The sequence below is a fragment of the Caloenas nicobarica genome, chromosome Z (assembly GCF_036013445.1).
Source record: "Caloenas nicobarica isolate bCalNic1 chromosome Z, bCalNic1.hap1, whole genome shotgun sequence".
Classification (NCBI taxonomy): domain Eukaryota; kingdom Metazoa; phylum Chordata; class Aves; order Columbiformes; family Columbidae; genus Caloenas; species Caloenas nicobarica.
In genome coordinates, this window is record NC_088284.1 from 2,013,097 (window position 1) to 2,040,796 (window position 27,700).

At 43.7% G+C, this 27,700-nt stretch overlaps 2 protein-coding genes across 4 annotated transcripts; both read right to left on the minus strand.

Annotated features, from left to right (window-relative positions):
- Positions 1-143: 143 nt before the first annotated feature.
- Positions 144-26,095, minus strand: SMAD4 (SMAD family member 4). Of its 3 annotated transcripts, none has more exons than XM_065656174.1 (12): positions 26,009-26,095; positions 11,576-11,951; positions 10,712-10,886; positions 10,281-10,310; positions 8,756-8,971; positions 7,317-7,406; positions 7,049-7,159; positions 5,703-5,753; positions 4,883-5,066; positions 3,831-3,999; positions 2,449-2,587; positions 144-1,580 (listed from the first exon to the last, which is right to left on the minus strand). In XM_065656174.1, the coding sequence occupies exons 2-12, from the start codon at positions 11,822-11,824 to the stop codon at positions 1,369-1,371; spliced, it is 1,626 nt and encodes a 541-aa protein (XP_065512246.1). In that variant the 5' UTR covers positions 11,825-11,951; positions 26,009-26,095; the 3' UTR covers positions 144-1,368. The 3 variants fall into 3 exon arrangements, with proteins under 3 accessions (XP_065512246.1, XP_065512245.1, XP_065512247.1); XM_065656173.1 differs by lacking the exon at positions 26,009-26,095 and adding an exon at positions 18,685-18,951; XM_065656175.1 differs by lacking the exons at positions 7,317-7,406; positions 26,009-26,095 and adding an exon at positions 18,685-18,949.
- ELAC1 (elaC ribonuclease Z 1) lies at positions 23,313-27,603 on the minus strand. The gene is made up of 6 exons (XM_065656176.1): positions 27,174-27,603; positions 26,990-27,051; positions 26,840-26,873; positions 26,009-26,187; positions 24,563-25,030; positions 23,313-24,010 (listed from the first exon to the last, which is right to left on the minus strand). Exons 4-6 carry the CDS (start codon positions 26,163-26,165, stop codon positions 23,541-23,543), a joined length of 1,095 nt encoding a protein of 364 aa, XP_065512248.1. The 5' UTR covers positions 26,166-26,187; positions 26,840-26,873; positions 26,990-27,051; positions 27,174-27,603; the 3' UTR covers positions 23,313-23,540.
- Positions 27,604-27,700: the final 97 nt, after the last annotated feature.

The following is a 27,700-nucleotide window of genomic DNA, read 5'->3' on the forward strand; positions in this document are numbered from 1 at the left end:
AAAATCAGAAATATTGGCGCTGCCTCTCGGCAAGTTTAAGCCGCCACAAATTCCATCCGCTGTTGGCTGCCGCCGCTCATCTTGCGATGGAAAATAATCCACCGGTTTCGAGGTGCAGAATTACATAAGAGAAGCGAACTGAATTTATAAAAAAAATCAGGGTTTTCATCATTTTATTTTGACTATTAACTAGAGAGAAAGCATACATATTGTATCTGTCATACAGTCAATACATTTGTGGGGTTTTTTTTTTTTGGTTTCCTACGGTAAATTCTCTATACAAAGTCATTGCCAATTGATACGGTCGTCGATGGCACAGGGCGTAAAATAACCAAGAGGTATAAAAACAAGTTTGCCATCTTGCCCTGAGTGGAAATGGTGAACAGATACAAAAACTGGATCCTAAATCTCGATGTGTTATCCATGATTATGGTTTATGCGAGTAAAAAGTCAGGCGATTTTTTTTTTTTTTTTTGCTTTAAAATACCTGCCAAGTTTTCACTCGAGTAAAATCATCCAAGTCAGCAGTAGTTACGAAAATACGTTCCTGCCGTTCGGCACGCGCTATTTTAATTTCGGTGGCGACTTTGCAGACGGGGGGTTTCCCGTTCTCTTTAAATTGAGTGCCAGCACTAAAAAGTATCCGTTTCCTTTAGTGTTTTAAAACGCGCATGTCTATATAAATAAAAATCTAAGCTTTTTTTTTAAAAACTAGTGAAGGAAAAGCCACGTTTTCCTCGGGATTTTTAATCAACGCCAACAACGTCTATCTCATCCCTCACTTTTTGGCAGCTTCTACCTTTTAATCCGGCAAAAAAAAAAAAAATCATACCAAGGTAGTCAACAAAATCAAGAAGTCTTCTGTTAAGTCTTGTTCCCTAAAAAGAACATCACAAATCAGTTGGAATTTTCAAGTTGCTAAATGTTCAGAACTATTAGAAGGAATTTTTCAGATATAAATATATATATATAATATATATTCTGCGTACAAAAGGCTCCTGTGAGGCTTTATCGCCGAGATGCCATAATAGAGAAGGAAAGTTTCGAAGGGAACAACCCCAATACCATAAAGTCCCTATAAGGCGTTTACCTTTCACTTCAAGCCCTGAGCCACGTCTTATGACAATTAAATTCCCAAAATAACCGGCAAAAAAAATCCAAATTCTGCATGTTCAGTATCTTTCTGCTAAGAGCAAGGCGGCAAACACATTTTTAAAACCTGTTTCGATTTGGTTTTGGTTTTTTTGGGGTTTTTTTTTTTTTTTTTAGAAGGTTAAGCAGAACAGAAGTAAAATATATCTTCGGGTTATAAACAGAATCGTATTTTACAATCCACCACCCTCGGGACGTCCCGCGGCGGGAGGGAGCTCAGTCTAAAGGCTGCGGGTCGGCGATGGGCATGGTGTGCAGAACCTCGTCCAGGAGCTGCAGCGCGCGGTGCAAGTGGATTTCGATCCAGCACGGCGTCTCTTTGATGCTCTGCCTCGGGTAATCGGGGCCCCAACCTTTGACGAAGCTCATCCTGAGGATGCACAAGCGGCGCAGGTCGTCTACGCCGATCCCGGCGGCGGCCGACAAACCTAAACGGGAGAGGTTTCGAGTCAGCTCTTTTAGCAACGTTCCTGTTCGCTCGGCTTTTTCTTGGCGTACAAATCCCTCTCTCCGCAGCTCAGGCCAATCCGTGTTTCTAGCTCTCTGCTCTAACAAACGTGGCGCTTATTCTGCTTTTCTTCCCTTTTTTTTTTTTTTTGCAGCGGTCTTGAAATAGAAAACTCCTCACAATAAAGCAGACATGGTGAACCTTAATGCATGGAAACTTTACTCAGGAAATACAGTCCAAAAACACTTATTTATTGAGCTTTGCCCAATGCTGCGTTTTCAGAAGAACTCAGACTGATCACCTGCAGGAAGCTGGATTTACAAATTACGGTGCTAATAAAATAAAAAGGTGAATAGAGCTGGCAAACTGCAAATCGCAAGTATGGCTAAGATGAAAATTAAATATCCCTTCAGGAATTTGTAGGCTGGCTGGAACACAAGGAATCCAGAAAATACTGCGGCACGTAGAACACTCTGAGACGTGCAAGTACTTCTATTTTTAAAAGTAGGGATAATTTAAAGGATCTAGGATTTAGCAACTAAGAAAAGTCTAGCTCAGAATAATTAAAAAATATAAAAGAAAAACATCCTCATGCTCTCTTCAAGTATCTGAATATTAATTTTCCCTAAACCTCATCAAGGACTTTGTCGCTCAGTTGTTTCGAGTCATGTTTTTAGGAGCTTAGACCGTAAAGATAATTTTTCAAGCTTGGCTCTAAGCAGCCAAAAGTATTTTTGATTAAAGTATGGTGTCATATATAAATGCGGATGAGGGGGTGTTGTTATGAGGGAGAGCTGTTTAATTTTGGTTTCGGGTAAGGAAAAAGGAGCTGAAGTTGTTGTACTCACTAATGGCCGGGGCTATTCCACCTACTGATCCGGGGCCGGGGATGTTTCCGGCGACGGCGGCGGCTTGAGCGGCGGCGGCAGCTTGAGCGGTGGCCGCCTGCTGCTGCATCTGACGGTGGCATTGGCGTAAATCAAACACCTTTTAGAAAAAATAAAGAGCGAACCACGTCGATTTACCGCAATCAGTGAAGGAAGGAATTCCTCAAGTCCCATCGCCAAGAATCTGGATCTTTCTGCTGCGACGGTCTCACCGTACACGTGGGGAAAAGCGAATTTTCCCCTGACTAGTTTAATTTCTAACAAAAATAAACCATTAAAGCTGATTCTTAAAAGCTCTTCTCACGTGACGTTACCGATACCAGAACCTGGCAGAGCTGAGCATCCCAAGTGGAACAACCACACGATCAAAGTCTGAAAGATGCCACAGGTTGATAAAATCCCGACTTTTTACTTAAATCGCAGGATTTCCAGAAAACAGGCATCTAAATAAAAATGGAAGCCAACAAGTCCTGCTTAACTTCGTCAGGCTTTGTTGTTCTTTACTGAAATGTGTTTAAATCTATTTAAAATAACCACTGATAACTGACAGGCCTGAAGTTTCAGGAGCGAGCTTTCAAGTTGGTGGTATTTTCTAGTTTTGTGCTCTAATTTGGGGGCACTAATACAGTCGGGAACTCTGTTCTCGTACTAGAAATCTCAGACACAAATGCCGGGGGCGTTTCTTTAAACTTCATCACACAACCCGCCCCCAAAACTGAGGATTTAAAAAAAAAAAAAAATTACTACAAACTTCAAGCAGTTTAATTCAAGAATGTTTGGGTTTTTTTTCAAGTGTGACTTGTCCTAAATAAAGTTTCACGTCTGGCAGAGACACGTCCAGGTGGGAATCTCCTGAAAATAACTCGGTTCCGTGCGACTTTCTGTGAGCTCTGGATCAATTTGTAACATTTTAAAACACATTTTACTCTTCTACTGCATTTATACGTATGTTCCCAACTTTTCTGGTTTCATAAAGAAACAGGTAACCTATGCTAAAAATTTTGGTAGCAGTTAATTTAAAAACGTGAGGCTACAAATATAAAAAAGGCTATTAAGACTGATTGTGAAAAAATAAAAAATAAGGTATCTATATGATACTTTCAGTTTAGAGCCACCTTTAAAGTTTAAAAAGTCACCTGATGTGTCAAACTGAAAGCTTTTGGGTTTTTTTTAAAGGATAATCAAAAGCAAAGTGACATTTATTTCAGTGTCTCATAGCATAACATTTCGAGTATTGTTTTTATGAGCTTTTTGAACCAAATATATGCTTATATATGAGCTTTTTGAACCAAATATATGCTTTCTTCCTCCCCAAATTTTCATCTAGGACCATCAAAACCCACCTTGATGTATGCGCTCGGGTAAATCTTGTGAACGGCGTCCCCGGGCGCGCGTCCGGCTTCTCTGTCCAGGTAATAACTCTGCACGAAAACCGCGTGGTCGCTGAGGCATCTCACCCACACGTCGCCTTCTCCTTTGCACTCCAGCTGCACCCCTTTCCCTATGTGCAACCTGCAAAGAAAAGCCAATTTAATGCACCCGGGTATAGATACTATAAATCTGAATTTTGCTCAAGGAATTCTATGCGATTCTCTGTCTCTCAGTCATCTGTGATGGCTTGATTTGCGCTCTGCTCATGCAAGGACTTGAAACTGGAGTTATTACCTGAGGTATTTAGTTATACAAAATCTTTAACGTAAAAAAACCATCTGTAATAAGATGTAAAGATCTATGGGAAACACAGAATGTAGAAGCAACGATATTTGAGTAGCAACAACCGTGCTCACTGACAAAACATTATCGAATTCATTGTTTTCTTCAGAAGTGTAAAACCCCACAAGTATCTTAGTCCAGAAAGTCACTCAAGTCCATATACCAAACCACATTTTAACGCCGAACCGTATGTTTGTTTGGATCACGTTACGGCCATCCAGCATTCTGACTGTCACGATGCGATATTTCCAAGATGTGGCACCATTTTATTCCTTCTCCTTTCAAAGGAGGAAAAAAAAAAAGTTGCGAGATCGCTTCGGTTTTCTGTGCTTCCACACCAAAGCTTCGCACACGTATGGAAATCCAACAAGCTTTCCATCGACCTTTGACAAATCTATATATTGCGGTTATTCTCACGTCACTCCGGGTGCGAAGAGCTAATATTCATCTCGCACACATAACGGCACGAGCTGCTAATTTTATCCTGGAAGCAATAAAAAGCAACGCGCTATCGCAAAGGTTTCAGTCACATAATTCACATTTTGGATGCGTTACAGCAGCGGCCTAGAACGACACGCTGTGCTGCGGGTAATTCAGTTAAATAAATACACGAGACTTGTTTCGAAAGGGAGAACACATGAAATATTATCGAACGCCGCAGGTTTGGGGAGGTGCGGGATACCTTGCTCGCTCGATGGCTTCTGTTCGATGCACGTTGGAGAGCTGGCCCAGGCAAAAACGGTCCCCTCCGGACGGATCCACGTATCCATCCACGGTGACGATGGGACAGCTCGAAGGGACTTTAAACGTCTCCCCGACTTGCACGTCCATTTCGAAATAGGCGATTGAACACCAGTATTCTGGAGCTGAGGAATAGATACAATGAAGTGAGTGAAAGGCACAAAAAAACGACGGCGTTTGGCGTCGTGGCGGATGCGCTCGACCCCCCTAAGAGTAACTACCTCCTAGGTGAAGTTAGTTTTCTCTGTCCTCCCTGCAAAGCAAAGCGAATTTGGAAAGCAGGGCAATGGGGTAAAAAAAATAATAATTAAAAAGAAAATTCAAAGATCACATACTGATCTTTTTAGAAAAGAATAAACCCGGGTGCCTGAACGCCTTCATTTTTATCTTCTGATAAATACTCGTGTCTCTGAGGACTGAAAAGGGTGAAATCAAGAGGGTGGAAAAGATACACGAAATAATTTGAAATACAATTTGAAATACAATAAAAAGCAAACTTGTGTGCAAAGGTCCAAGGAGGAACTTCAGTGTCAAAACGCCAAGAACGGTAATTTTTAATTTGGGCATCTAAATTAAATTCAGTCCACAGACAATGCCACTATTTCAAAACAGAGCTCTGAATTGAAATGATTTATCACTAAATGGTTCTTCTCCTTTTGAATACATACTCTCAAATTTCACAGGACTCGATCCCAAAATAATCAGACTCAAACCAGAAAGTTTTGAATTTCCACAATATTACGCGTTAAGATTTTACTCACCAGGATGATTTGATATAGGAGGCTGGAATGCAAGTTCGTTGTGAACCGGCCCTTGAAAAGAAAACACACCATTTGTTTTATGCAAAGAAAAAGGAGGTTTTTCTTTGTTTTCCTATGAAAAAAAGACTTGTGAGTGCATCAGATGTTATAAAATCAACCACGGAACAAGTTGCCCAGCGCGCCGTGGATTTGACCATAAGAAACACTCTCCGAAGATGGAAAAAGGCCCATTTTAGATTAAAAAAAATCCTGAATACGGCCTTGGTATCGGTTGGTTTATTCTCTATAAACTAACCAGGGCCCTTTCAGGCAGCAGAGAACAGGAAAGAAAGACTTAAAGCACCGCTGAAGTTTTTACACCCTGTTATTTCTGATAAATGGGATGATAAATGAAGTGGGAGCCTAACAGAACGAGATAAAGAAACGGGAAAAAAAATGAAAAAGAAAACAAATGACTTTTCAGCTCGTCTCAAGAAAATCGTGGTTATTACCTTCCAAATTTTGAACGAAAACCAAATATATTCTGAATCAACCTTCTTTTCTGCACATGAAATAGTTACTACAGGATTGCAAAGCTTTAAAAGCAGAGGTTTAGAAAGGAAACGCCGGACTTGTTAGGTATAGTAACACACATATGAAATATATGTGGTAGCACTATAGCTATCTGAATTTCTAATTTCTGATCCCTGATTTCCGACCCCTCATTTCTTGATTCCCGAGTTCTGACCCCTAATTTCCAATTGCTGATTTCCGACCCCTAATTTCCGACCTTTCATCTCTTTATCCCTGATTTCTGATCCCTGACCCCTAATTTCCGACCTCTAATTTCCGACCCATTTCTTGATTTCCGATTTCCAACCCCTCATTTCTTGATCCCTCATTTCCGACCCCTAATTTCCAACCCCTCATCTCTTGATCCCTGATTTCTGATCCCTGACCCCTAATTTCCGACCTCTGATTTCCAATCCCTGATTTCCGATCCCTAATTTGACCCCTAATTTCCAATACCTAATTTCTGACCCCTAATTTCCGATCCCTGATTTCCAACCCCTCATCTCTTGATCCCTGACCCCTAATTTCTGACCCCTCAATTTCTCATCTCCGACCTCTCAATTTCTCATCTCTGATTTCCGACCTCTCAATTTCTAATCTCTGATTTCCGACCCCTCATTTCTAATTTCTGCTGCTGTAATGAAGAAGAGTCCACCAACCTCTTCTACTTAACTCTCAGAATACACTTAACATAGAAACGCTGGTTCTGTATTGAAATAAAAGAATTTGAGGGTACAAAATAATCCGAAACGAGCCCCGAGTGTCGAATAAACGCGGAAACCGGCGCTACTCACAGTAATGTCCAGGGTGCATGGGTGGGTGATGTTGCAGGTGGCCGTTCTGGTGGTGAGGTATGGTCGGCGTATACGCTGCCGTCCGACTTCCAGTCCAAGTCGTAGTACTGTCTAAAAAATAAAAAAGAGCGCTTGGTTTGTTTTTAAGGACTTACTCCCCATCTCGTTTCTAATCCTCTATTTCTCCTGCATGTTCGGGAACTGGTTTTAGAGAGCTAAGAAGAGCACACGTATGGAGAGAGAGAGAGATATATATATATATACTCACTGTGGTGGTAAGTGGCTGGCTGAGCCGTAAAGCCATTCTGCTGAGTTCCTGGCTGTAAGAGTCCATCACTATGGCTACCTGTCAATACACCTGGTAAAAAAACAAACTACCTATTCATGAACGTTCCAAAATCGGTGATTAAGAAGAGCTCGGCGCTACCGGGTAGGAAAATACACCCAGCTAACACGGCTCCTACAAGTTTGGTTTCGATATTTTGATTATTTTTTTGTTTTCCACCCGCCAGAGCGTCTCAGGAAACTTGAAGCGAGATGCTCCGCATCGGTTAATTATCACTTCAACACCCTGAATATTTTAGGGGAAGGATGCAGGGAACTCTGTCGATCAACCACTTCACATCTCATTTCTCAGTCAGAAAAGAAAGATGTCACAGGTTTTATTAAATAACACCACTGGGCTAAATTTGGTACGAACCCAAACAGGCCAACAATTTGCTTATTTTGTTGTTTTCTTGCCCCACCCCCCAATAAATATTTCAAAAATCATCTAAGCTTTGAAGTAAAACTACAAATATTTCAGAACAGGTGGTCAGAATTTGATTTGAAAAGGCTTCAGCTCAGCCATTAACACTCAGCAGTTTCACTCAAACTGGTCTGAATATCAGAACTTTAAACATGGAAAACTTAAACCTAAAAGTAACTTGTTTTTTTCATGTCCTGGCTCCAAAAATTATAGCACAGACGAGAAAAAGTTATTGACTATAAATTGTTGCGCAAGTACAACACGATTAAACTGCCTTTTCCTTTTTTCCCCTACTGGAGACAAATACAGATGTTGCACCTCAGTTTTAGCAAAAAAGTCATAGCGAAAATTAAAGAAGATTATCAAAAGACTACACCACCACGATTCAAATTTGATAACATGAAATCCATTATATTCACATATTTTTGATATCAAAGTGATTAAGAATATGTGAAACCTCTCCAAACTTCATGGTTTCCCTATTTCCCGTTTTCTGTACGTAAACGTTTTGAGTGAAGCGGGAGGTTTGACGTCGCAAATCAAACTCTTCCACTCGTACCAAATACCCCTAGGAAAAGGAAATTTTCAATGCAGCACCACTACGGACTCATTAAACTATTCATTAGGGCCGTCACTTTGGTAGGACAGCGGGCCGTTATAAAAATAATTATGTTAGAACTGGAAGATTTGGTTTGTCAGCTGTGAAAAACTAAAGATTTGCGTGGAAATCTCTCAATACTTGTAGTTGGAACAAAAGAATAAAATTCTTCAACTCCTACAGCAATTATTCTAATAATAGCCATAATGTTAACAATTATGAGATTGCATCGCCACGAGCTTTATGAACGTGGCAACACCACGGCGCCAACGCCAGCGCCGCTTAGGCAAAACTCAACCATTATCTCGGGAGATTTCGCGGTTTTTGGCGTATTATTTGGTATCGTTTTAATGAATCTTACTTGTCGAAGCCACAGGAATGTTGGGGAAGTTGGTGGTGCTGGTGGTGCTGGCCTCGGTGGGCGCCAGCATGGCCGGGGTGCTGTACGGTTCCGTGGACGCCCGGTTGCTCGGTGGGTGCTGGATGGTTTGGACCGAATGGCCTTCGGCCGAGGACAACGACGGCTGCCCCTCGTAGTCGTGAACGTATTCGTCTTTCACCAACATGCTCGACGGAGCTGCGGAGGAGCAAAGGGTTCAACGTGCAAAGCAAATCTATATTTTATTTTCCATATAAGCGTCGCTAAATTCCAAATAAACATTTCGAGGCAACGGGATGGAACAAGCAACTCTTCATTTCGCAGTTTAGGCCCACAGTAGTAGATTCCAATAGTATTTTGTTTTCTAGCCCATCGCTGCGTGACTGGAAATGGTTAATAAAAGGGAAAAAAACGCTTTTTGTCAAGCAGCTAAATATATGTTAATGCAGCAGCTAACAAACCAATTCCCAGTATACAGGAACATCCATAAAGCGCCTATGAAAAATATGAGTTGTGAATAAAAACTTCACATATCCCTTCAGGAATTCTGAGCAGCTCCCGTTCCAATTGACTAAAACATCAAATTCATATTCAAAGACAATATAACGCTACTTTATATTTAGCAATGTAGCCACTAATTCAGAATATTCCACGTACAGCGTAAGGAAATTACAATCGGCGCTAGTACATTCATTTTTTTAATATATATTCTATTGAGCACGTCCAAGTAAAACTCTTACGCTACATTAAAGCTTGCGCTCATTTTTAAAGCAGCCTTAAATATATTAAAATCTGACAGCAATTTTCGGTTTCCTGCTGTGAAAACAGTAGCATGACAGGGAAATGCTTATTATGTATTTAACTGCTGGCTCATAAGCTTTAATTCTATACAAAAGGATCATTTTTCAGAAGACGCAGGTAACAAAAGTAGCAAAGACGAGCACGCAAGTTAGAGCTTGTGAGTTTTAACAGTTTGTTGAGTTGTCTGGGGGTTTAAGTCAATTTTGCTTGAATATTTCTAATAAAAACACTGGGTTAGCCAAATTTCCTTCTCTATGAATTTCTTCTCAGAGGCAAAAATAAATTGGTTTTGAAATAAAGCTGTTACCAGCTGCACAGTGTCAGATTTCTGAATAATGTTCATTGGACGTTTAACGTCCAATTTCTCCCAAGTTTCAGGGGCAGCGAGAATCTTAAGACTGCAGTTCATTGCAGTCTTAATATTAATTATATTTATTATATTATATATATATAAATAAATAATTAAAAGTTGCAATGAAAACAGGACGTACCTACAAGCGGAGCTGAAACGTCGATTTAAATTATTCATCAATATTTGCCTCTCATACGCTGCTGAGCTGGTTTTCCAAAAGCAGAGAGACAAACTGAATTCCATCTGCTCTCTATTCGCCCTCCCAAGGAAATATCCAGGAATAAAATCCGCGCGTACCGAGAGCTGAACACAGTTCGTGCCCATAAAAATGCAACAGTAAACTGAATTACTCACCAGAACTCTGTAGTGTCAGTCCTGAGAGATCTTGAAAAAGAAGAAAAAGAGGGTGTGGAGGGTTATATACGCTGAGATCTTTAACAAACTTTGAACATGAAGTTTATAAGCTTTTATAAATTAGACTCTACATATTATACCCCCCTCCGTCACAACACAAGTCTCAATGCTAAGTTACTCCTAGGATACACATTCATGGTAAGAACTGTGCGCAAAGCCAACAAAAAGGCTTCAACGAAAGCCACAAACTGTTCTTTCAAATCTGGAAGAAAGGTAAAAACATAATTCCATTAAGACAAACAAGAGCACACGAGAGCAATTTATAATTACCCCATTAAAAGTGAACGTTTCTAATTTAGGCCTGTATTTCCTACACCCAAAAGGCAAACGTTTTACATTTTATTCCCACTTGAAATCGAGAGCCTACTTACCGATGCCAGGCGATACTACACGCTCATAATGGTAAGGGTTTACACAGACACTGTCACATTTCAAGTCAAAAGCATACTGACAATATTTAACATGCTTGAGTTCATTTTTATGAAGATCCGGCCACCTCCAAAGACGAGCGTAAATCACATGGGGGAATCCCTTGCGACCGGCCACCTAAAAAGTCAAGACACAAAAGTCGATTGGGAAATATTTCCCTCTATTTGGTGAGGAGCAAAGCTGGGAGAGGACCCACCTCTCTCTCTCCATCATCAAAATATGAAAAAATAAAAATAAATAAAGGTGGTGGACAGTTTACCCAAGTGCTGCGTTCAACAGAAATCAATTTCTGGTTTCAATCAATTTCCATTTCAATCAATTTCGGGTTTTGCTACGGCTGAGTCAACACCGTGATTTTTTAAGGAAAAAAATATTAGCAGAAGCAGAATTTGTGTTTAATGTACCATTCATGGTCACCTTCCCCAGCGTGGACGATGAAGGAGCTTTGCCCCCGAAGAAGAGGAATGAGGCGCTAAGCTACGCTATGATTTACAAGTAGAAGAATGCCAATCCACTCTACTGAAAAAAAAACCCAAATATAATGCTTCTAGGGTAGACAAAAAGGCAGCAAACACGCCGTGTGTCCTGGAAGAAGGAAATCGCAACCCAATCTGTACAGGTATCAAGTACTGATGACAAAATCCTCAGAGCACATTAGTGAGGGGAAAATATATATATATAATCAACTATTGCAGCAGTCCAGAGCTCCAGCCACAAAACTTGCCCATAAACGGATGCAAAGAAGAGCTACTCTCCCTCGACACTCTAGAATCGAGGAAAACATCTGATTTTTCGCTTGTACTAACCTGAAGCCTCCCGTCCAGCGTTCTTTGGATCGTCACGCACTTGCTGGGATGAGCTCCGTTCGTGGTTATGGCCGTAATCAAAGAATCCAACTCATCTTTTTTCTCCTTCAGCTTCTTAACTAAACTCTCGATGGCGCGTTTGGCAAACGTTTCGCTCTCGCCACCTTGGCGATGGCACATCAAGCTGTGAACGATGCTCAGACAAGCGTCATTACTTGTTGGCGTGTTAGTAATAGACATATTGTCCATTTGTCACAGCTTTTTTTTTATTTTCCGTTCAGATCAACCGTCAGGTTTGGGGGCCGTTCTGATTTTCAAGCCGATGAACAAGAGATGATCCAAGGGAAGTGTTAGATGTACTGTCTCTTGGGAAAACCTAGGAGGAAAAAATAGCTACGTTAGAATTTTTTTGGTAACAAATCACGGATCATGTTTCTAAGGAAGTCCGTGGCTTTTGGCTTCTTTTATTTTTCAAGCTAAGTGCAGGATATTAAAAAGCACATGAAAAAACTGCATTGCTTGTCCTGCGATAGGTAAAACATGCTTAAGACGCTGCTTGCACAGCAAATACTGACTGGGAATCGAGGAGCATCGATTTAAACAAAATTTTGAGTATCAACGAAGCGCAAATGCACGTCAGAATCATCTGTATTTCATTTTTAAATAGTTAGTCTGAGGTCAGAACACAGCCGAACTTTATTTCTCTTCGCTAATCAGAAAGGTGACAATTGTATTTTGCTGTTCGCTTAATAGACATTTCTGTAAATTAGTATCGTGTGTATCTTTATACATGAAAATCCCAACCGGCGCATCTGTCTTTACTCATTCGGATCCAGCTTCTTCTGGATCAAGACAAATCAACTGAAGTCAGTAAAAAAAGCACTTGTAAAGTGTCTCAAACAGAACTGCCTTAACTACACTAAATCTAGGATAAGGAATAAGTCTGTCCTAAGATATTTGGCCTTTAAGCTCCATTTGGGAAGAACCTGCAGCGGTTTCTGGTCATGAATTTATTCTTCTCGAATATCCTTTGGAAGCTTCCTTTAATTCACAAATTAGAAGAGCTGGCCTGATTGTCTCGATTCCGAATGAGCTACTTAATTACTACACTTTACATCTACATTTTCCGAATAAGTTTTAAATAGAAGCCTTTCTGAAACCACCATGGCATTCTCAGCAATGTAAATAAAATATAGGAAAGGAAAACAATAACCTTAAAGTTTGAGTAAGATCATTTTACCTAGTTATTAAAGTTTCTCCTTCTGCGTTTCAACTCAATAAACCTCTTTGAAAAGCCAAGCTGAACCTGCCAGTCGTTCTCCATGACGACCTGCGTAAATCCAAAGTTTGCCAGCTAAACCAGAATAAACATCATTTTCCTAAAATATAAACCAGCATCCCAGCGAGATGTGCACAAGTCATCATAAATGATAATAACAAAGCTATTAGCCAAAACGGCTTTAAATAAAGAGAGAGTTAAAATTAACCACGCGCCTCTGCGCCCCTGAAACTATCAATGAGAATTTGCCCCGCTGCCTTTCAGCGGAGTAAGATCAAGCGAATAAATCCTTATTTAAGCGGGACGATCCTCAGAAATGTCGAGTCACCCGGCGCTCGATAGGAGCTTCTGACCGCTCAGCACTTTCCAAAGCCGGGCCGCTTGTTTTTAGGGTTTTGAATGGCGAATCGCGTGGTCGTTTGAAAGCTTTACAAGTCCCCTCTAGAGAAATCCTCTATTTAATCGCGCAATTTTGATCCCCAAAAAAGCGAGGAGGTCAGTAGTTACCGCCCTGGCGCGTTATCGATAGATGCCGCGACGCGTTTCTTCTGAAGCATTCGGATAGTTTGCAGACGAGTTTTTAGGTTCTGCAAACTTATTTTCCTCACAAAATCGCTCCGCTGAGTCACACATTCAAGAGGTGCCTTCACACCTTCTTAACATGTTGCTTTCACGTGTGCGAATAAAAGCAAAACACAACCTTAACGCGATGTATTTTTACGGGTTCCAGCCACGGTGCGCTAGATGATCCACAAAACAACCGTCTGCTTGCGTGATTTAATGTTTATTTGATGTACGAAACCCTAAATTCGTTCCTTAGCACATCCCTCGCTCATCCCACACTTGGATGTACAGTGGGATGGGCAGGGCCCAATATATTGAGCACAAATCATCTTATTTCCCTCTCCGCAGGAATTTCATGGAAACAGCAACGGGTGAGAGCGCGTTTTGGGGGGAAAGAGGCAGAAAAGAGACCAAGAACACGAGAACAGCAGCAGGAGATCGGAGTGAAGCTCTTGGCTTCGCCTACCAAGGACTAAAAAGATATTTCTCTCCCTTTTGCTATAGTATGGTGCAAGCAGAACAAAGAGGAAAAAAATGGGACAAACTAAACTAATACTCTAACAAAGTTATAGAGAATTACCTCGTTATGGTATAGAAAGAAACTTATTTCAACGAAGCAGCATTAACGGGCGTTACAAAACAAGCCAACGAGTGTTCCGCGATAGTTTAAGTACCGCGACAAGAATAAGAGGAGATCAATCTGAAAGACAAGATTGCCAAGTAATTAAAAACACGTTTGATGACGTGTAGCGAACACGCCGCTATCTCCAAGAACTGGTAAGTAACCGGGAACTGAAATTCTCCCTCCGAGACCGATGCGGACTTGAACAAATACCATAATTCTTCCGTACGACCCATTTCTCTCGCTGAAGGGTGACGGATCTTTTTAGCCCGCGCGATGAAATTCAAAACACGGAGCAGCTGTCTGAAATGAAAAATGCAACGCTGGTGCCACACGCCTCATTTTCACGGCTGCCAGAAATTACCTGAACAATATAAATAGATTCTAAAAGGTCTGGAAGGTCCCTCGCAAGGCCCGAGAGTTGCTGAGGTGTATTTGAGTTTGAAATTGTTCATCAAAAAGCACGCAGAGACATCGAGACGTCGGCAGAGACACACGCGCGGTCTGAAGGTACAAACAAGAGGTTTAGGAAGAGAAAAGAAGTTTTTTCTGCTTTTCATGATTAGAAAAAAACACGCGGAGTTGATTTCCTCGCTTTTACAAAGGTATTATTACAGAAACTCCACCAAGACATGAGGGCAGAGGCTGCAAAAAAAAAAAAAAATACAAAGACATCGCAGCCATCTAGCGAAGCAAATTTGGGAACTTTGGAGAGAATGATCAACCCCAAACGAGAAAATGAAATAAAACGCTCATGCAGACAAACCAGGCGGTTACGGATGGAGCTGGAAATGAGGGACGTAACCCAAAGGAATACGATCGGAGGAATCCACCAGCTCGGGCAAGACGGTTAATCCAGCCCGACGCTGATATGATACCCTACCCTGTTCATTTCCAGTAGGGCTGAAGCCAATCGCAGCTGCGGAGGGCTCAAATTCACCGAGAAACTTGGTCTAAAAATGTGACAGTCCAAATGCCACCCGATAATTGCTTTAAGAAACGGGCAAAAGGCCAAAAGCCCCTTCACGTAATTTTCCGAGCTTGGATTTTATTCGTTTAGTTCCTACGGCAAATTAGACATTTTTTTAAACGAGACACAACTTGAGACGCTTGGAGATTTCGCAGGACAAGCTACATGTGAAGTATTAATAGCGTGATTAGGAGTGATCAAGCAACGCTTCGTTTTAAAAATGAAGACGCTAAGAACTGTGAAGCGCTGTATTTAAAAAGTTAAAAAGTATAACACAGCCTTGGCACAATTGGAAAAACAGCTCCCCGCGCGTGTCGGGGTAGCGGTGGCTCTTTGAAGAGGTTTTGATGATGGAGATGAGGTCAGAAAAGAGGTTCCAGCTCAGAAAAGAGGTTCCAGACGCGGTGCTGAAGGTCCAGAGATGCTGGTAGGGACGTCGACACGTGTGGCAAACGCAGGAGGCAGGAGACACGGCCGCATCCGAAGCGAAGGAAGAACGCAAGATGGATTTGCCACCGCGTGCGCAAGAAGCCTGAAATAAACAGTCGTGAGGGAAATCCAACCAGTCTGCGAAGTTAAAATCAAAGAAAAACAAATATTTTACACATGCGGAGTAACGGATGACACATTTGGGGCCCGAGAAGCCTTTAAACAGCAAGGTGGAGAGAGATTTGCTTTTTATTTTTGTAGAAACTGATCAGAGAACAGTCCTGTGTCACCTTAAAGCATTCCAAGCGATCACCAATGGATAAGTAGGTCCCTTCCAACCATTCTGTTCTGTTCTAAATAATACGATCACCGATTTTTAGCAGCGGTTCTGCAAAAATGCTCCATGATGAACATAAAAACATAAACCTGCGAATTTTTAGTCCTCGTGTGCGTAAGGGCTGGAGTTACAAATGCACAGAGATGCTAAAGACGATAACGTAAGGAAAATAAGCGTGTCTAACGGCACTCGCCAGGTACGATACGTTATTTATATCTACGCTATGAATCTTAAGATAACTTGGCCATTATCCGTCGTAAAATAATGTAGAAGGGTCTAAGCAAGTCAGCAAAATTGCAGGCAGAACATCCTTTGCGATGAGCCATGACTTAAGTGAATAGTATTACTATGGTCTTGGGGGAAAAGGAAAAGAAAAGCTCATATGGTCTGAGCTTTCGAGTAAAATATGAAGGTAATTTTGGAAAAAATATATCTAAGAAAAAATCACAATGGGTTGCTGGAGGTTGCTCCCAATGCCACCCCAGTCACAGATTTGCAACATTTTGAGGCCAGGCAGTAATGCGATGCTAACGAACTGGCTAATTAGAAGAGCGTACAAATCGACATTTTGCTAGAACATTTCACACGAATAAAGGACGAGAAAGGCTCTTGCATAAGCTGCTGCCTCCAAAATTAGACAAACACGAAGCTGTCAGAAAAGCAGCATATGTATATTTGATAGCTTTTAACCACCAAAACATTACTCCGGAGTTTTGCTGTTTAATAATGCAGTGGTAGAAGTTTTATGATAAACATGCTAAAGAAAAAAAAAATCCATAAACCAATAAAACAAAAGGCAGCTCGAGATTTGATGAACAGATGAATAAGTGATTAAACTGCAGCTACTTTCCAGCACATTAGACTATTATCTACTTGCCCAAAGGGTGAACAGGAACAAAATGTTTGTAGACATAAGAACAATCAGCATCAAAGAGCAGGAGAACTGAAAAGGTACCACAGTTCTGTACACTAAGATCTAACATTGCCCAGAAAACTATTTCTGTGTGCGTATCTGAATCATCACTCTCAATTCTGCTCATCTCGCTGTCAGGCGCTAGAAAAATTTAAGACACGCAACAGCATAAAAAGAACCGGAGACGAGTTTTAAGACAACTCTGAGTGGCAACTCTTTCGTCTTAACACAAATCCACGGTCAAAAAAGCACAAGCAGCCATTTCTTTGGGGAAGAAAGCGATGTAGCTGCTCATCTGTAGCTCTCAGCATCTTCACTCCTTGCAGTTTCCACCTGTGCACTTCAACGGCTTTCAAAAAGCACTTCTACCTTTTATTTTTGAGAAGGTTTCCAGTTCAAAAAACCTCCTCTTTTCAATACAGGCTTCTGTATGGTCAGAGAGGGAAGACCATTGCACGCTACAGGGAAAGGGCACTAAACTCCTCTAAAACTGGATTTATTTGCACAACGCACATCCAGGCACCTCCAAAAGGGTGTCCTGCCCCCTCTCCTCATCCTCACACCCGTGGGTAACGAGGGCATGAAACCCCAAGAACTGAAAGAAAGAAAAAGCTGAAGGCGGTGGAAGTTTTGCCATAAAACAACCGAGCAAACCTGAACTCTTCCTGGGAGGATCCTGCGAGCCCCATCTTCTCGCAGAAAGGTTCTTTCAAGAAGGTCAATTTGTCAAAACCTCACAAAGAGGAAACAATTGTGGCTTGGCCAAGCAATAAAAGGAAGAGTCAAGCCTCGTTCAGGCAGAAGCGGTGTGATTTTTTCACTTGTACGTAACCCCAGCAATAGGTGTATTAGATAACATCTGTTCTTTATTGTAATCTGCACGGGGATAACGTTCTCTGCAAAAAAAAAAAAAAAAATCACCTCTAGGCAAAGCAAGCATGGAAAATTCCAGCCCCAACCAAAAGCAGAGTTTTTCACTAGGTGAACAACAGAGGAAGAGTCCTAAGATTCCAGCAGGACTTTAACACCAGCGTGGTGAAGGCTGCTCCTCACCAGGATCTGCCCTCGGCATCTTTGTTCTCCACTAAATCTGTTGCTACCTCTCCAAACTCACAACCCTATTGTGCCAGCTGCGCTCGAATGCATTATGTAAAGAGCCATCGACTTAAAAAAAGGAATTCTAATCAGTTTGAGACACTCTTTAGGCTGCGACTCTTTGAAATAAAGTTTCTACATCAATATTAAACACACATGCTTATGCAACAAGCAAATCAGAAGAGGTTCGCGAATGCAAAGTGAGAAGAAACTCCGGCCAAGACAAGAGGAGGGCCAGAAGGACAAGTTGCCTATTATTATGGAGCACAAAACCAAGTTTAGTTCTATAAGTTTCAACAACCAACATCGCTGAGCAAATAACAGGACGAGAGTCCTAGAGCTTCAAAGATGACAGTCGGAAATTGCTCTCGCCTGTTGACAGTGGCACACCAGCCTTAACCGAGATAATTTGAGAAGCGGTGGTAAAAAACACCACGATCCTACTCCGGCCGTGTGTGTTTGACAACACTTGGGTTTGCAGTCGTACAATTTGGGTTCTAAATAATAACACGTCCAACCCACAACTGGATTAGCCCATAAATTAACCAGCCTCCCGCGGTAAAAACTATCAGGCTCAAGTATGGAACAAGTCACAACCCCCTTCCAAAAAAACAAAAAACAACGAGAAACGGGGAGGGGAAGGAAAAACAGTACAGATGGAACAATCTTTACTTATGCTCGGAAAACCAGCGCTTGTTATCGTGAATAAATTGGCAGGTTGGGCAGAGGCAAATCAAACAAAAACCATTTCCCGGCGTGCGGGAGAGAGGGGAGAAAACTGAACCGGGCGCAGGCCGGCTGAAAAGCCGGAGATTTTAAATAAATAACAGTCAAAGTTGGTTATTTTTTTTTTTTTAGGGGGGGGTGGTGGTTTTTTCGGGAGCCGAGAGCGGGTGTTACCTGAGCGGCCGCTCTCCGGGCGCGGCCTGTGGTGAGAAGCGGCGGTGCCGGGGCGGGGGGGGGGGGGAGGATTCCCTCGCCTCAGCCGGCCCCGGTGCGGCGGAGCGGGCCAGGCCTCCGCCCCCCCGCCCTGCCCTGCCCTCCCCTCCCCGGGGCTGCGGCGGGGCCGGCGGGGCGGCGCTGGGAGGCGCGGGGAAGGGCGGGGGGGGGACCGGCCGCCCTCCGCCGCCGCCTTCCCGGGCTTGTTGTTGTTGTGGTGGCTCCGGCCGCTCGCGCTCCGCGGCCGACACGTCCGAGCGCCCCCGCGCATGCGCGACATCCGGGTATCACCCCCCCCCCGCCCCGCCACAGCCGAGCGCCTCCGCGCGCCCCCCCCGCTCCCGCCTCCCGCGACGTAACCACGCATGCGCGCCCGCCGCGCCGCGGGTTGCTGCGCAGCCGGCGGGCGGAGAGTGAGGCGGGCGGGCGCGTTACGGGGGGTTTATTTTTGCGGTTGGCGTCCGGCGGCGGCGCAAGCGCAGCCCGCAAAAAGGCACCGGGCCAAAAATGCAGCCCTAAGAAATGCACAAGTCACCGTAAGCGCAAGCCCTGTAAGTGCAAAAGCCCGAAAATGCAACCCCCGTAAATGCAAAGGCCCAGAAATGCAACCCCCAGAAGTGGAAAACCTCAGAAATGCAACCCCCAGAAGCTGAAAGTCCTGCAAATGCAACCGCAACAAATGCACAGGGTCACAAATGCAACCCCAACAAATCCAATCCCCATGAATGTGTGGCCCCAGAAACAAAACCCCCATAACTGCAAAGCCCTGCAAACGCAACCCCAACAGATGCACAACCCCACTAGTGCAACGCAAAGTGCAAAACTCCAAAAATGCGACACCAACAAATGCACACGTCTGCAAATGCAACCCCTGTAAGTGCAAAAACCCAAAAATGCAACCCCCGTAAATGCAAAGGCCCAGAAATGCAACCCCTGCAAATGCAAAAACTTGAAAATGCAACCCCCGTAAACGCAAACGCCCAGAAATGCAACCCCTGCAAATGCAAAAATCTGAAAATGCAACCCCCGTAAATGCAAAGGCCCAGAAATGCAACCCCTGCAAATGCAAAAATCTGAAAATGCAACCCCCGTAAACGCAAACGCCCAGAAATGCAACCCCCGCAAATGCAAAAACCTGAAAATGCAACCCCCGTAAATGCAAAGGCCCAGAAATGCAACCCCTGCAAATGCAAAAACCTGAAAATGCAACCCCCGTAAATGCAAAGGCCCAGAAATGCAACCCCTGCAAATGCAAAAACCTGAAAATGCAACCCCCGTAAATGCAAAGGCCCAGAAATGCACCGCCTGCAAATGCAAAAACCTGAAAATGCAACCCCCGTAAATGCAAAGGCCCAGAAATGCAACCATCGTAAATGCAAAGGCCCAGAAATGCAACCCCCGCAAATGCAAAAAACTGAAAATGCAACCCCCGTAAATGCAAAGGCCCAGAAATGCAACCCCCGTAAATGCAAAGGCCCAGAAATGCAACCATCGTAAATGCAAAGGCCCAGAAATGCAACGCCTGCAAATGCAAAAACCTGAAAATGCAACCCCCGTAAATGCAAAGGCCCAGAAATGCAACCCCCGTAAATGCAAAGGCCCAGAAATGCAACGCCCGCAAATGCAAAAACCTGAAAATGCAACCCCCATAAATGCAAAGGCCCAGAAATGCAACCCCCGCAAATGCAAAAACCTGAAAATGCAACCCCCGCAAATGCAAAAATCTGAAAATGCAACCCCCGTAAATGCAATTGCAAAAACCTGAAAATGCAACCCCCATAAATGCAAAGGCCCAGAAATGCAACCCCCGCAAATGCAAAAACCTGAAAATGCAACCCCCGCAAATGCAAAAATCTGAAAATGCAACCCCCGTAAATGCAAATGCAAAAACCTGAAAATGCAACCCCCGTAAATGCAAAGACCCATAAATGCAACCCCCAGAAGTGCAAAATCCCACAAAAGCAACCCCCGCGAGTCCAAAGTCCTGCAAACGCAACTGCAACAAATGCACAGGGACACAAATGCAACCCCAAGACAAGCACCGGGCTGCAAATGCAACCGCTTTTCCCATTCCTCGTCCACCCGAAGCAAACCCTCCAAAGGAATTCGGCTGAAAACGAGAATATTAATTTTTTAAAACTAGAACGTGACATTTTGGCCACTGTCAGAAGACGAAACAGAAGGGAAAAGGGGCACGAAATGCCGCATCCACTGCAAAACGCAATATATTTTTGCACGATAAGTGGGGTGTTTGGCAGGGTGCTAACGCAGCTACTCTGATAAGAGCAACGAAGAATGATGGAAATTTTAAAAAAAATCGTTATATCACCATAGCAAAAAACTTCCTGCTCACACTATAAAGTCATTTATAGCCACTTCCATCTCAGTGATGGAAAGCCATGTAAAATACTGCTATATTTGTCAGCTTTTCCTGGGTAGATGCAATTGAAGCTTCTTCACACCGGGATTTGCTGAGTGCGTTGCAAATCATCTTATTTTTTTGAGTTTTGGGAGCAAATCCACAGTGGGACGTGATGCACCAGCGCTTCCCCTCCCTCTCCGAGCTGTATAATTTTAAAAAGTCGTAATTAAAAATCATTAAATCATTTGCAAGCACCGTCTCTTCCCCCTTGAACCTGCAGAACCGGCTGCAGCCCCTGAGCCGAGGACGCTCAAATACGCGGATGGAAGCGGCGAAACGTGCGTCAAGCGGGATGATTTGGGGGATTTGGGGATTTTTGGCAAATGATGTCTAAGCAGAATATTTTTAATCTCTTTCCGTTTGCAACAGCCCCGGCGCGTTTCCGAGGCGCATCACGAACCACGTCCCACCGGGACGCCGTGAAGCGCCGGTACCGACGCTTCATCCAACGAAAACGCCTCTGAACTGCGATATTTTTCAACTACGAAACGCTGGATCCATTTAATACGTGGTTCAGCATCCGTCCCCTCCCCAAAATGTTCCTTCAGTCAAATCTCTGCTTGTTCTACCTCAAGATCCCGATCGATACGTTTTTATTCTTAATAAAAAATGCATTAAGCCGTTGCGGTGACTTTGTGCCAAACCGGCGGTTTCAGCGAGACCTGGACCAGACCCGCCAGATATCGGCTTTTTAGAACGAAACCAGCCCAGGTAAATAATTCATGCCCTTTTCCTTAGAAATGAGCTTAATTCAGTGAGAGCAAATTATTTTTAAAAGTCTCTTTAAAAAAGAAAAAAGCTCCCGAATGAAGAGTTGATACCAAAGGCTGAAGCATCTCCAGCGTCAAGGATGCGTCTCCCAGCCGGATTTAGGGCCACTTTGGGGTTTTTCCATCCTCAGAACGTCGGTACCTTATTTCTCGACCTTTTTTCCTCTTTCCCGTAACGTAAAAAGCTCATTTTGCAGTTTATCGAGTCCCTCCAGCTAAAAACAAAAGGAACCAAACCTAGAGAAACTCTTCCAGGAAAGCAGAAGAATGTTGAAAATACAGTTGTTCAAAGCTAAAACGAAATAAAACTTCTCCCTTGACACACCCAGAACTTGTCACACAAAATACTCCCCGATTCGTGTTAACGCAAAGGACTTTTGTCCGCTGGTAATTAAAAAATGGTTAATGGCGAGATAAACTCATTGAGAAAACGGGCGTATATTCCGAATTTTTCTGCTCTTATTGGCGCGCGTTCCCGTTAATTTAATTCAAGTCTCCCCGGTTTTACGAAGCGCTTTAGTATCCAGACTTAAAGAGTGGACCGCGGTAATTAAAAGACACAAAGAGACAACGCTAACCAGATTATAAAGACTAAAATACATTAAATTGCAAATATAGGAACTGCCGCTTGCTGTTCTTTATCCAGACTCATTTTTCTTTCGGCTTTAGATCCTAAAAACTTATTTAAGATGTGTGCAATTATTCCCTATATATATATTTAAAATAACAAAGATACATTTGAAGGTTAATCGAAGCACAAAATATTAACGTTCAGCTGGACTTAAACCCGACGGAGTTTTCAGTGATTATTACGAAGTTGTGAAGCGTTTCAGGGATCCATTCCCGGAGAAACATAATTCTCAAACCCACTGATTTTATTTTTGATCAGGAAAATTGAGTTAAAATTGGGGAAACTCCAACTTGTAGCTTGTTTTGGGGCGAGAAGAAAAGGAGATAACGTCGGTCTACGGGTCGCTTAAGCGAAAGAATAAAGTCATCGCAGAAACGTAAGTGAAATTCCTCCCGTAGGGGTATTTCTACAAAGGGAAATACGCTTTTATCAGGATAATTTGTCTTTGAAAACGCACTCGGAGGAACGATTTAGAAAAGATGACTTGTCATCGGCATAAAGGTTTCCAGAGCGTTCCTTCCAAAAACTTCATTGGGCGTACAAACTTAGGGCTCCCGCTTCGGAGCTTTAAATGAATTCAATTAAATGATGTTTAAAGATTCAGTTCTGACAAGAAGCCTAAATTGTGTTGATTGATGAGAAAACTTCCTGCGGAAAGGGAAAATTAGAAGAACCCGACTTGAGCTTAAGAACGCCCCCAGTTACAAAGAATTGGCGGAGTTAATACTTTTATTACTTTCAGTGTAACAGTCCTCTGACACAGGAATCAGCTAAGTTACAAAATAAGGCGTACAAATTTGAAATACATGTTATTCGAAGGCTTTTACAGGCAAGATATCTCCAATTCTGGTGCTGAACACAAAGCCCATGGACTGCGAACGCTCGTGCTGCCCTAACGCTCCGATTCTGGGGCGGCTCGGCGTCCGAAACCCTCACGAATTCATTCCCAATTCCAGATGTTTGCGCGTCCTTTTTTCTGGCTTTCCAAAAGCGGCTATTTTTCCTTTCTCATTGGAATTTCTATGGTCATAAAATCCTCGGCCAGCGTCACTTCTTGCCCATCCAACACCGACTCCGCCTGTCTCTTCATTTCGGTGACGTCCGCGTCTCCCTCCCCTCTCCGAGCAGCCGGTTTGTAGCGTTGACTGAAATGAGTCAGAACCAGTTTCTTCGCTTTGCACAGTTTGGCCCAAGCCGACGCCATTCTGGGAGTGCTGTGACCGTGTTCTCGGGCCTTTTCCTCTTGGGTATCGTCCAACGTGGCTTCGTGTATCAGCACATCTGCTTCCCAGCAAAGCTTCGCGGCCGCATCTCCGACCACCCCCGAACAATCCCCCAAAATGCAAATTTTCCTTCCGGGAATCGGGTTTTCTAAGACGTCCGAAGGAGAAATCGTTACTCCGTTCTCCAGAACGACTGAGGTTCCATTCTTCAGTTTCCCATATAGAGGACCTGGTTGAACTCCTGGTAAATGAAAGAGTCCACAAGTATTACGATTCAGTTTTAAAATAATCACTTAAGAAGAGACAGGCTATATATAGAACTCACTGAAAAAATACAACCTCGATATAAATAGCCATTGATATTTCACATACTTCACATAAATAAAGAGCTCGTAACGTTAGCAGGAAGTGTGTTTCAAGAAAAGCTACGTTCTTCCTATTAAAGTCAATAGTCAGGACACGTATTTTCCTGAAAGCCACCTTGTGCTTTTTAAACTTTAACGTCGGCACGTGGTTGCTCTTCCCCGTATGAGAACGGTCGGCGGTATTAATTGGTATCTGTGATACGCACCGATTCAGCCTGCTGCATTGCTATGAAGTATGAAAATGTCTTCAATAGAAACGGGAAAATTGAATTTAAGTGGATTACGGAGAGATACAGCAGGTCTAACCAGCGAGAACCCCGAGAAAAGTGGTCAGAAGAAGATTTTAGCTGCAGTTGCTGAAAATCGGAGTCACTACTCGCGCATTTAGGCGTTTAAAAAATTAAAAAGAGGAAAAATAAAGTAGTTACCGAGGTCTTTCAGCTTCTGTACGTTGAGTTTACCGGTCCGGGGCTTCTCTTCCACCACAAAGCCAAAGGAAGGGACGCGATGGAACAGGCGAAACGCTTTCAGAACCAGTTGCTCATCCTCAAGCAGTAAGTAAGAGTTTTCTACTGGATCCAGGTGGAGAATTCTCCCTTGTGCTCCCTGGGGAGACGCTTCATCTCCGTCCAAGGAAGAAAACTCTTTAAATTCTTCCACGGGGCACTGGTCTCGTGTCGGTACCAGCTCATGAACAGCGTAGGGAAAGAGAAGCTGGGAGTGGGAGAGCTCCAGACTCCTCCGGATGAAATATCGCAGCCCTAACGGGCCGTAAATATCGACCGGCGGTTTGGTTGGGTCAGGGTTAACTTGGAGACTAAGCGTGCACAGCAGGCCGGGAAGGCCAAAAAAGTGGTCGCCGTGAAGGTGAGTTATGAAAATCTTGGTAATTCTGCCTGGCGATCAGAACAACGGGGAAAGAAAAACAAAAGAGGAAAATAAACGAACGCCAGAACAACTCGGATAGAACCGCTTTTTGGCAAGGGGCAGGAAATAATGGAGGGAAATGAACATGAAATTAGTGTTGAAGAAATAAATCCCAAAGTATTTTTTTTTCCTACAGTAGCGATAAGTTTCCACGCAAGGTTTATGCTGGCGTAATTTGTCAAGAAAAGACTTCAGAGACAAAAGTTGTAGTTGATTCTAAGCAAAATATGCTACACAGAACAGAATCAACTGGTGACTTCTGCCATATTAAAAAGCAAAGAAGTGCCACAAAGTGTCTGCGCTTTGATGCATCACACGGAAACTAATGAGAAACATAAGGTGGAATTTGTATCATCCCTAGTTTTGAACTTAGCACACAAAATGATCATAATAAAAAAAAAAAAAGGAAAAAAAGCATCCAGGTTTGATTTCAAAGTCCTTTAAAAAGCAAGATTATCTGTTTATCATTGATAATTCCATCTTTATAACTCGAGAGGCCAAAGTCTGCTCTGGCCGCTGCAGACTGCAAAAGCACAGCGACCGAAGGCAAATCTGGTTTCTATTTTATTGCCAAAATGGAAGTTACCACGAATACACGCTACGTGAAAACAAAAGCACAATATCTATCGACGGGAGGACTCGCAGCAGGTATCGTCTAGAGCTGCCTTCAGACAAATACAAACCGTGCCGGTTTAAAGCTGGTCTGCGGCCCAACGTTTGAAACTACAAAGCCTGAGAAACTAATTGAGGAGAGTTTGGTTCTCAAACGCAACTCTTCACCGAAGGGCAATCAAGGATTTCTGCGCGGCAGGTTCGGCGGCTGCACCTTCAGATGCTCAGGCGTGTTTAGTATGTATTCAAATAACACCAGCACGACGGATTTTGTTTAGATCTCATGAAATTCTTCCCCCCCTCCCCTCATCACAAAACCTTCCAACAGCACCAACCTGCTCTGAGGTGGCTCCTCATGAATTGTGTTTGAGTCCCCTCCCCGCAGTCGAAGAGCCAACACTCTCCTTCCCTGCGAAGCACCAGGGCCGATGCTCCTCTCGTCGGAGAGGGATACGCCGAGCCTGTGCCGAGGAAAGTTATGTCCATCGACATTTTAAATACGTCGGTACGCCACCTGAAAGGGAGATTTTGAGCCCCTGAACGTACATATTTATGCTGGGAAAGAAACAAACTTCTTTGCTTTCAGTGAACGCATCCTACATAATTTAATGTGACGATCAAATTCCCTCAAAAAATAAGAAGTGGAGTGGGATATGACTTTCAGACAACACAATATTTACAAGCAGCAGTTTTACGTCAATGGAAGGTTGCAAACACGCAGCCCAAAGGTAAGACATGAGCTTAGCTGATTACCTAAAGAAACAGCCCTATCCAGCTGGACAGGCTCTTTAAACCCACCGTTATTTCTTCCTTCTTCACGTTATTTAAGCTTCGAATTTTCCTCTAAAAGCCATTTCAGAACGACCGGCGCCGAACAGCCGCTGCCGACATTTAAACGCTGTTACTGGACATCGGGATCGGGCAGCCCAGCACCGAGGGGAAACATTCGCTCCCCTCAAAACAACGTCAGCGACCGCGAGAGGACCCGATTCGTTTTGCCTTTGCAACGGCATCCTCGAAAGCGCTGGACGTTTTACTTCTCACGAGTGTTGAAGTGAAAAATTAAGCGCTACCAAACCTTCACGCAGCCCCGAAGGCTGCGTGATGGATCTACTGCAGCAGAAGGATCTATACAATGAGCTGCCGTACCCCAGTTGTTTATGTACCTGCTATATCGTCCGGGTGAGCAGCCTGGCCGGTCTGTAGGAGCAGAAAAGCCGCGTTAGGAGCAGAATTTCCCTGAGCACGACTCTGACGCTTCTCGCCTTACGGGATGCGCTTCCTCCAGCCTCAGCCTTCCCAGACTTAGTTCCTACCTTGTTTTCAGGTGTATTTCTGCCCCGTTTCAAACTCCGGGTGCCTCAACGGCTTCAGATACCTTTCAAGAAAAAGAATTATGACATTGAGTTGATTTTAGAGGAGCTGCCACAGCTTTACAAAAGAGAGCAGTCCTTTCCCTGAGGGTTCTCTGAAGAAAACTGAGGTGCAAGGTGTAATTACCTGACTTGGGAGATAACAGGGGGGGAGGACGCACGTTTATCACATCCCAAAAAGGCAGAAATACACGTTTTGCTTCCTTTTCCTCATTTAAGAGCAGATTGACAACTTCTCAGCTGAACCGGCCTCAGGATTTACACCGGGAATTTGTGTCCGTGGGCAGCGATATGGGAACCAGCCAGAACGCTCTGACCCGCCCCCCGAAACACCTCACAGCCGCCCGAGGTGAAGCGGGGGGGTGGGAGGAAGAGGACACGGCTCAGGGGACGGCTGGTTTAGTCAGAAAACGCGGCAGGAATAGGCCCGACCCGCAGGCCCGGAGCACCGGCCTCGAGTAGCCGCCCGCCCCGCCTACCTCCCCCGGGCGGCGGCAGGTGGAGCCCGCGCTGCGCCGCTCGGAGCTCCCGGCTCTCCCCGGCCCGGCCCCGCCGCCTCCGCGCCCTCAGAGGCCGCGAATGGCGGGCGGGGCCCAGCTCTGCCGGGCGATACCACAAGTCCCCGTCAGACTCAGTTTTTTTCTTCATCTATTA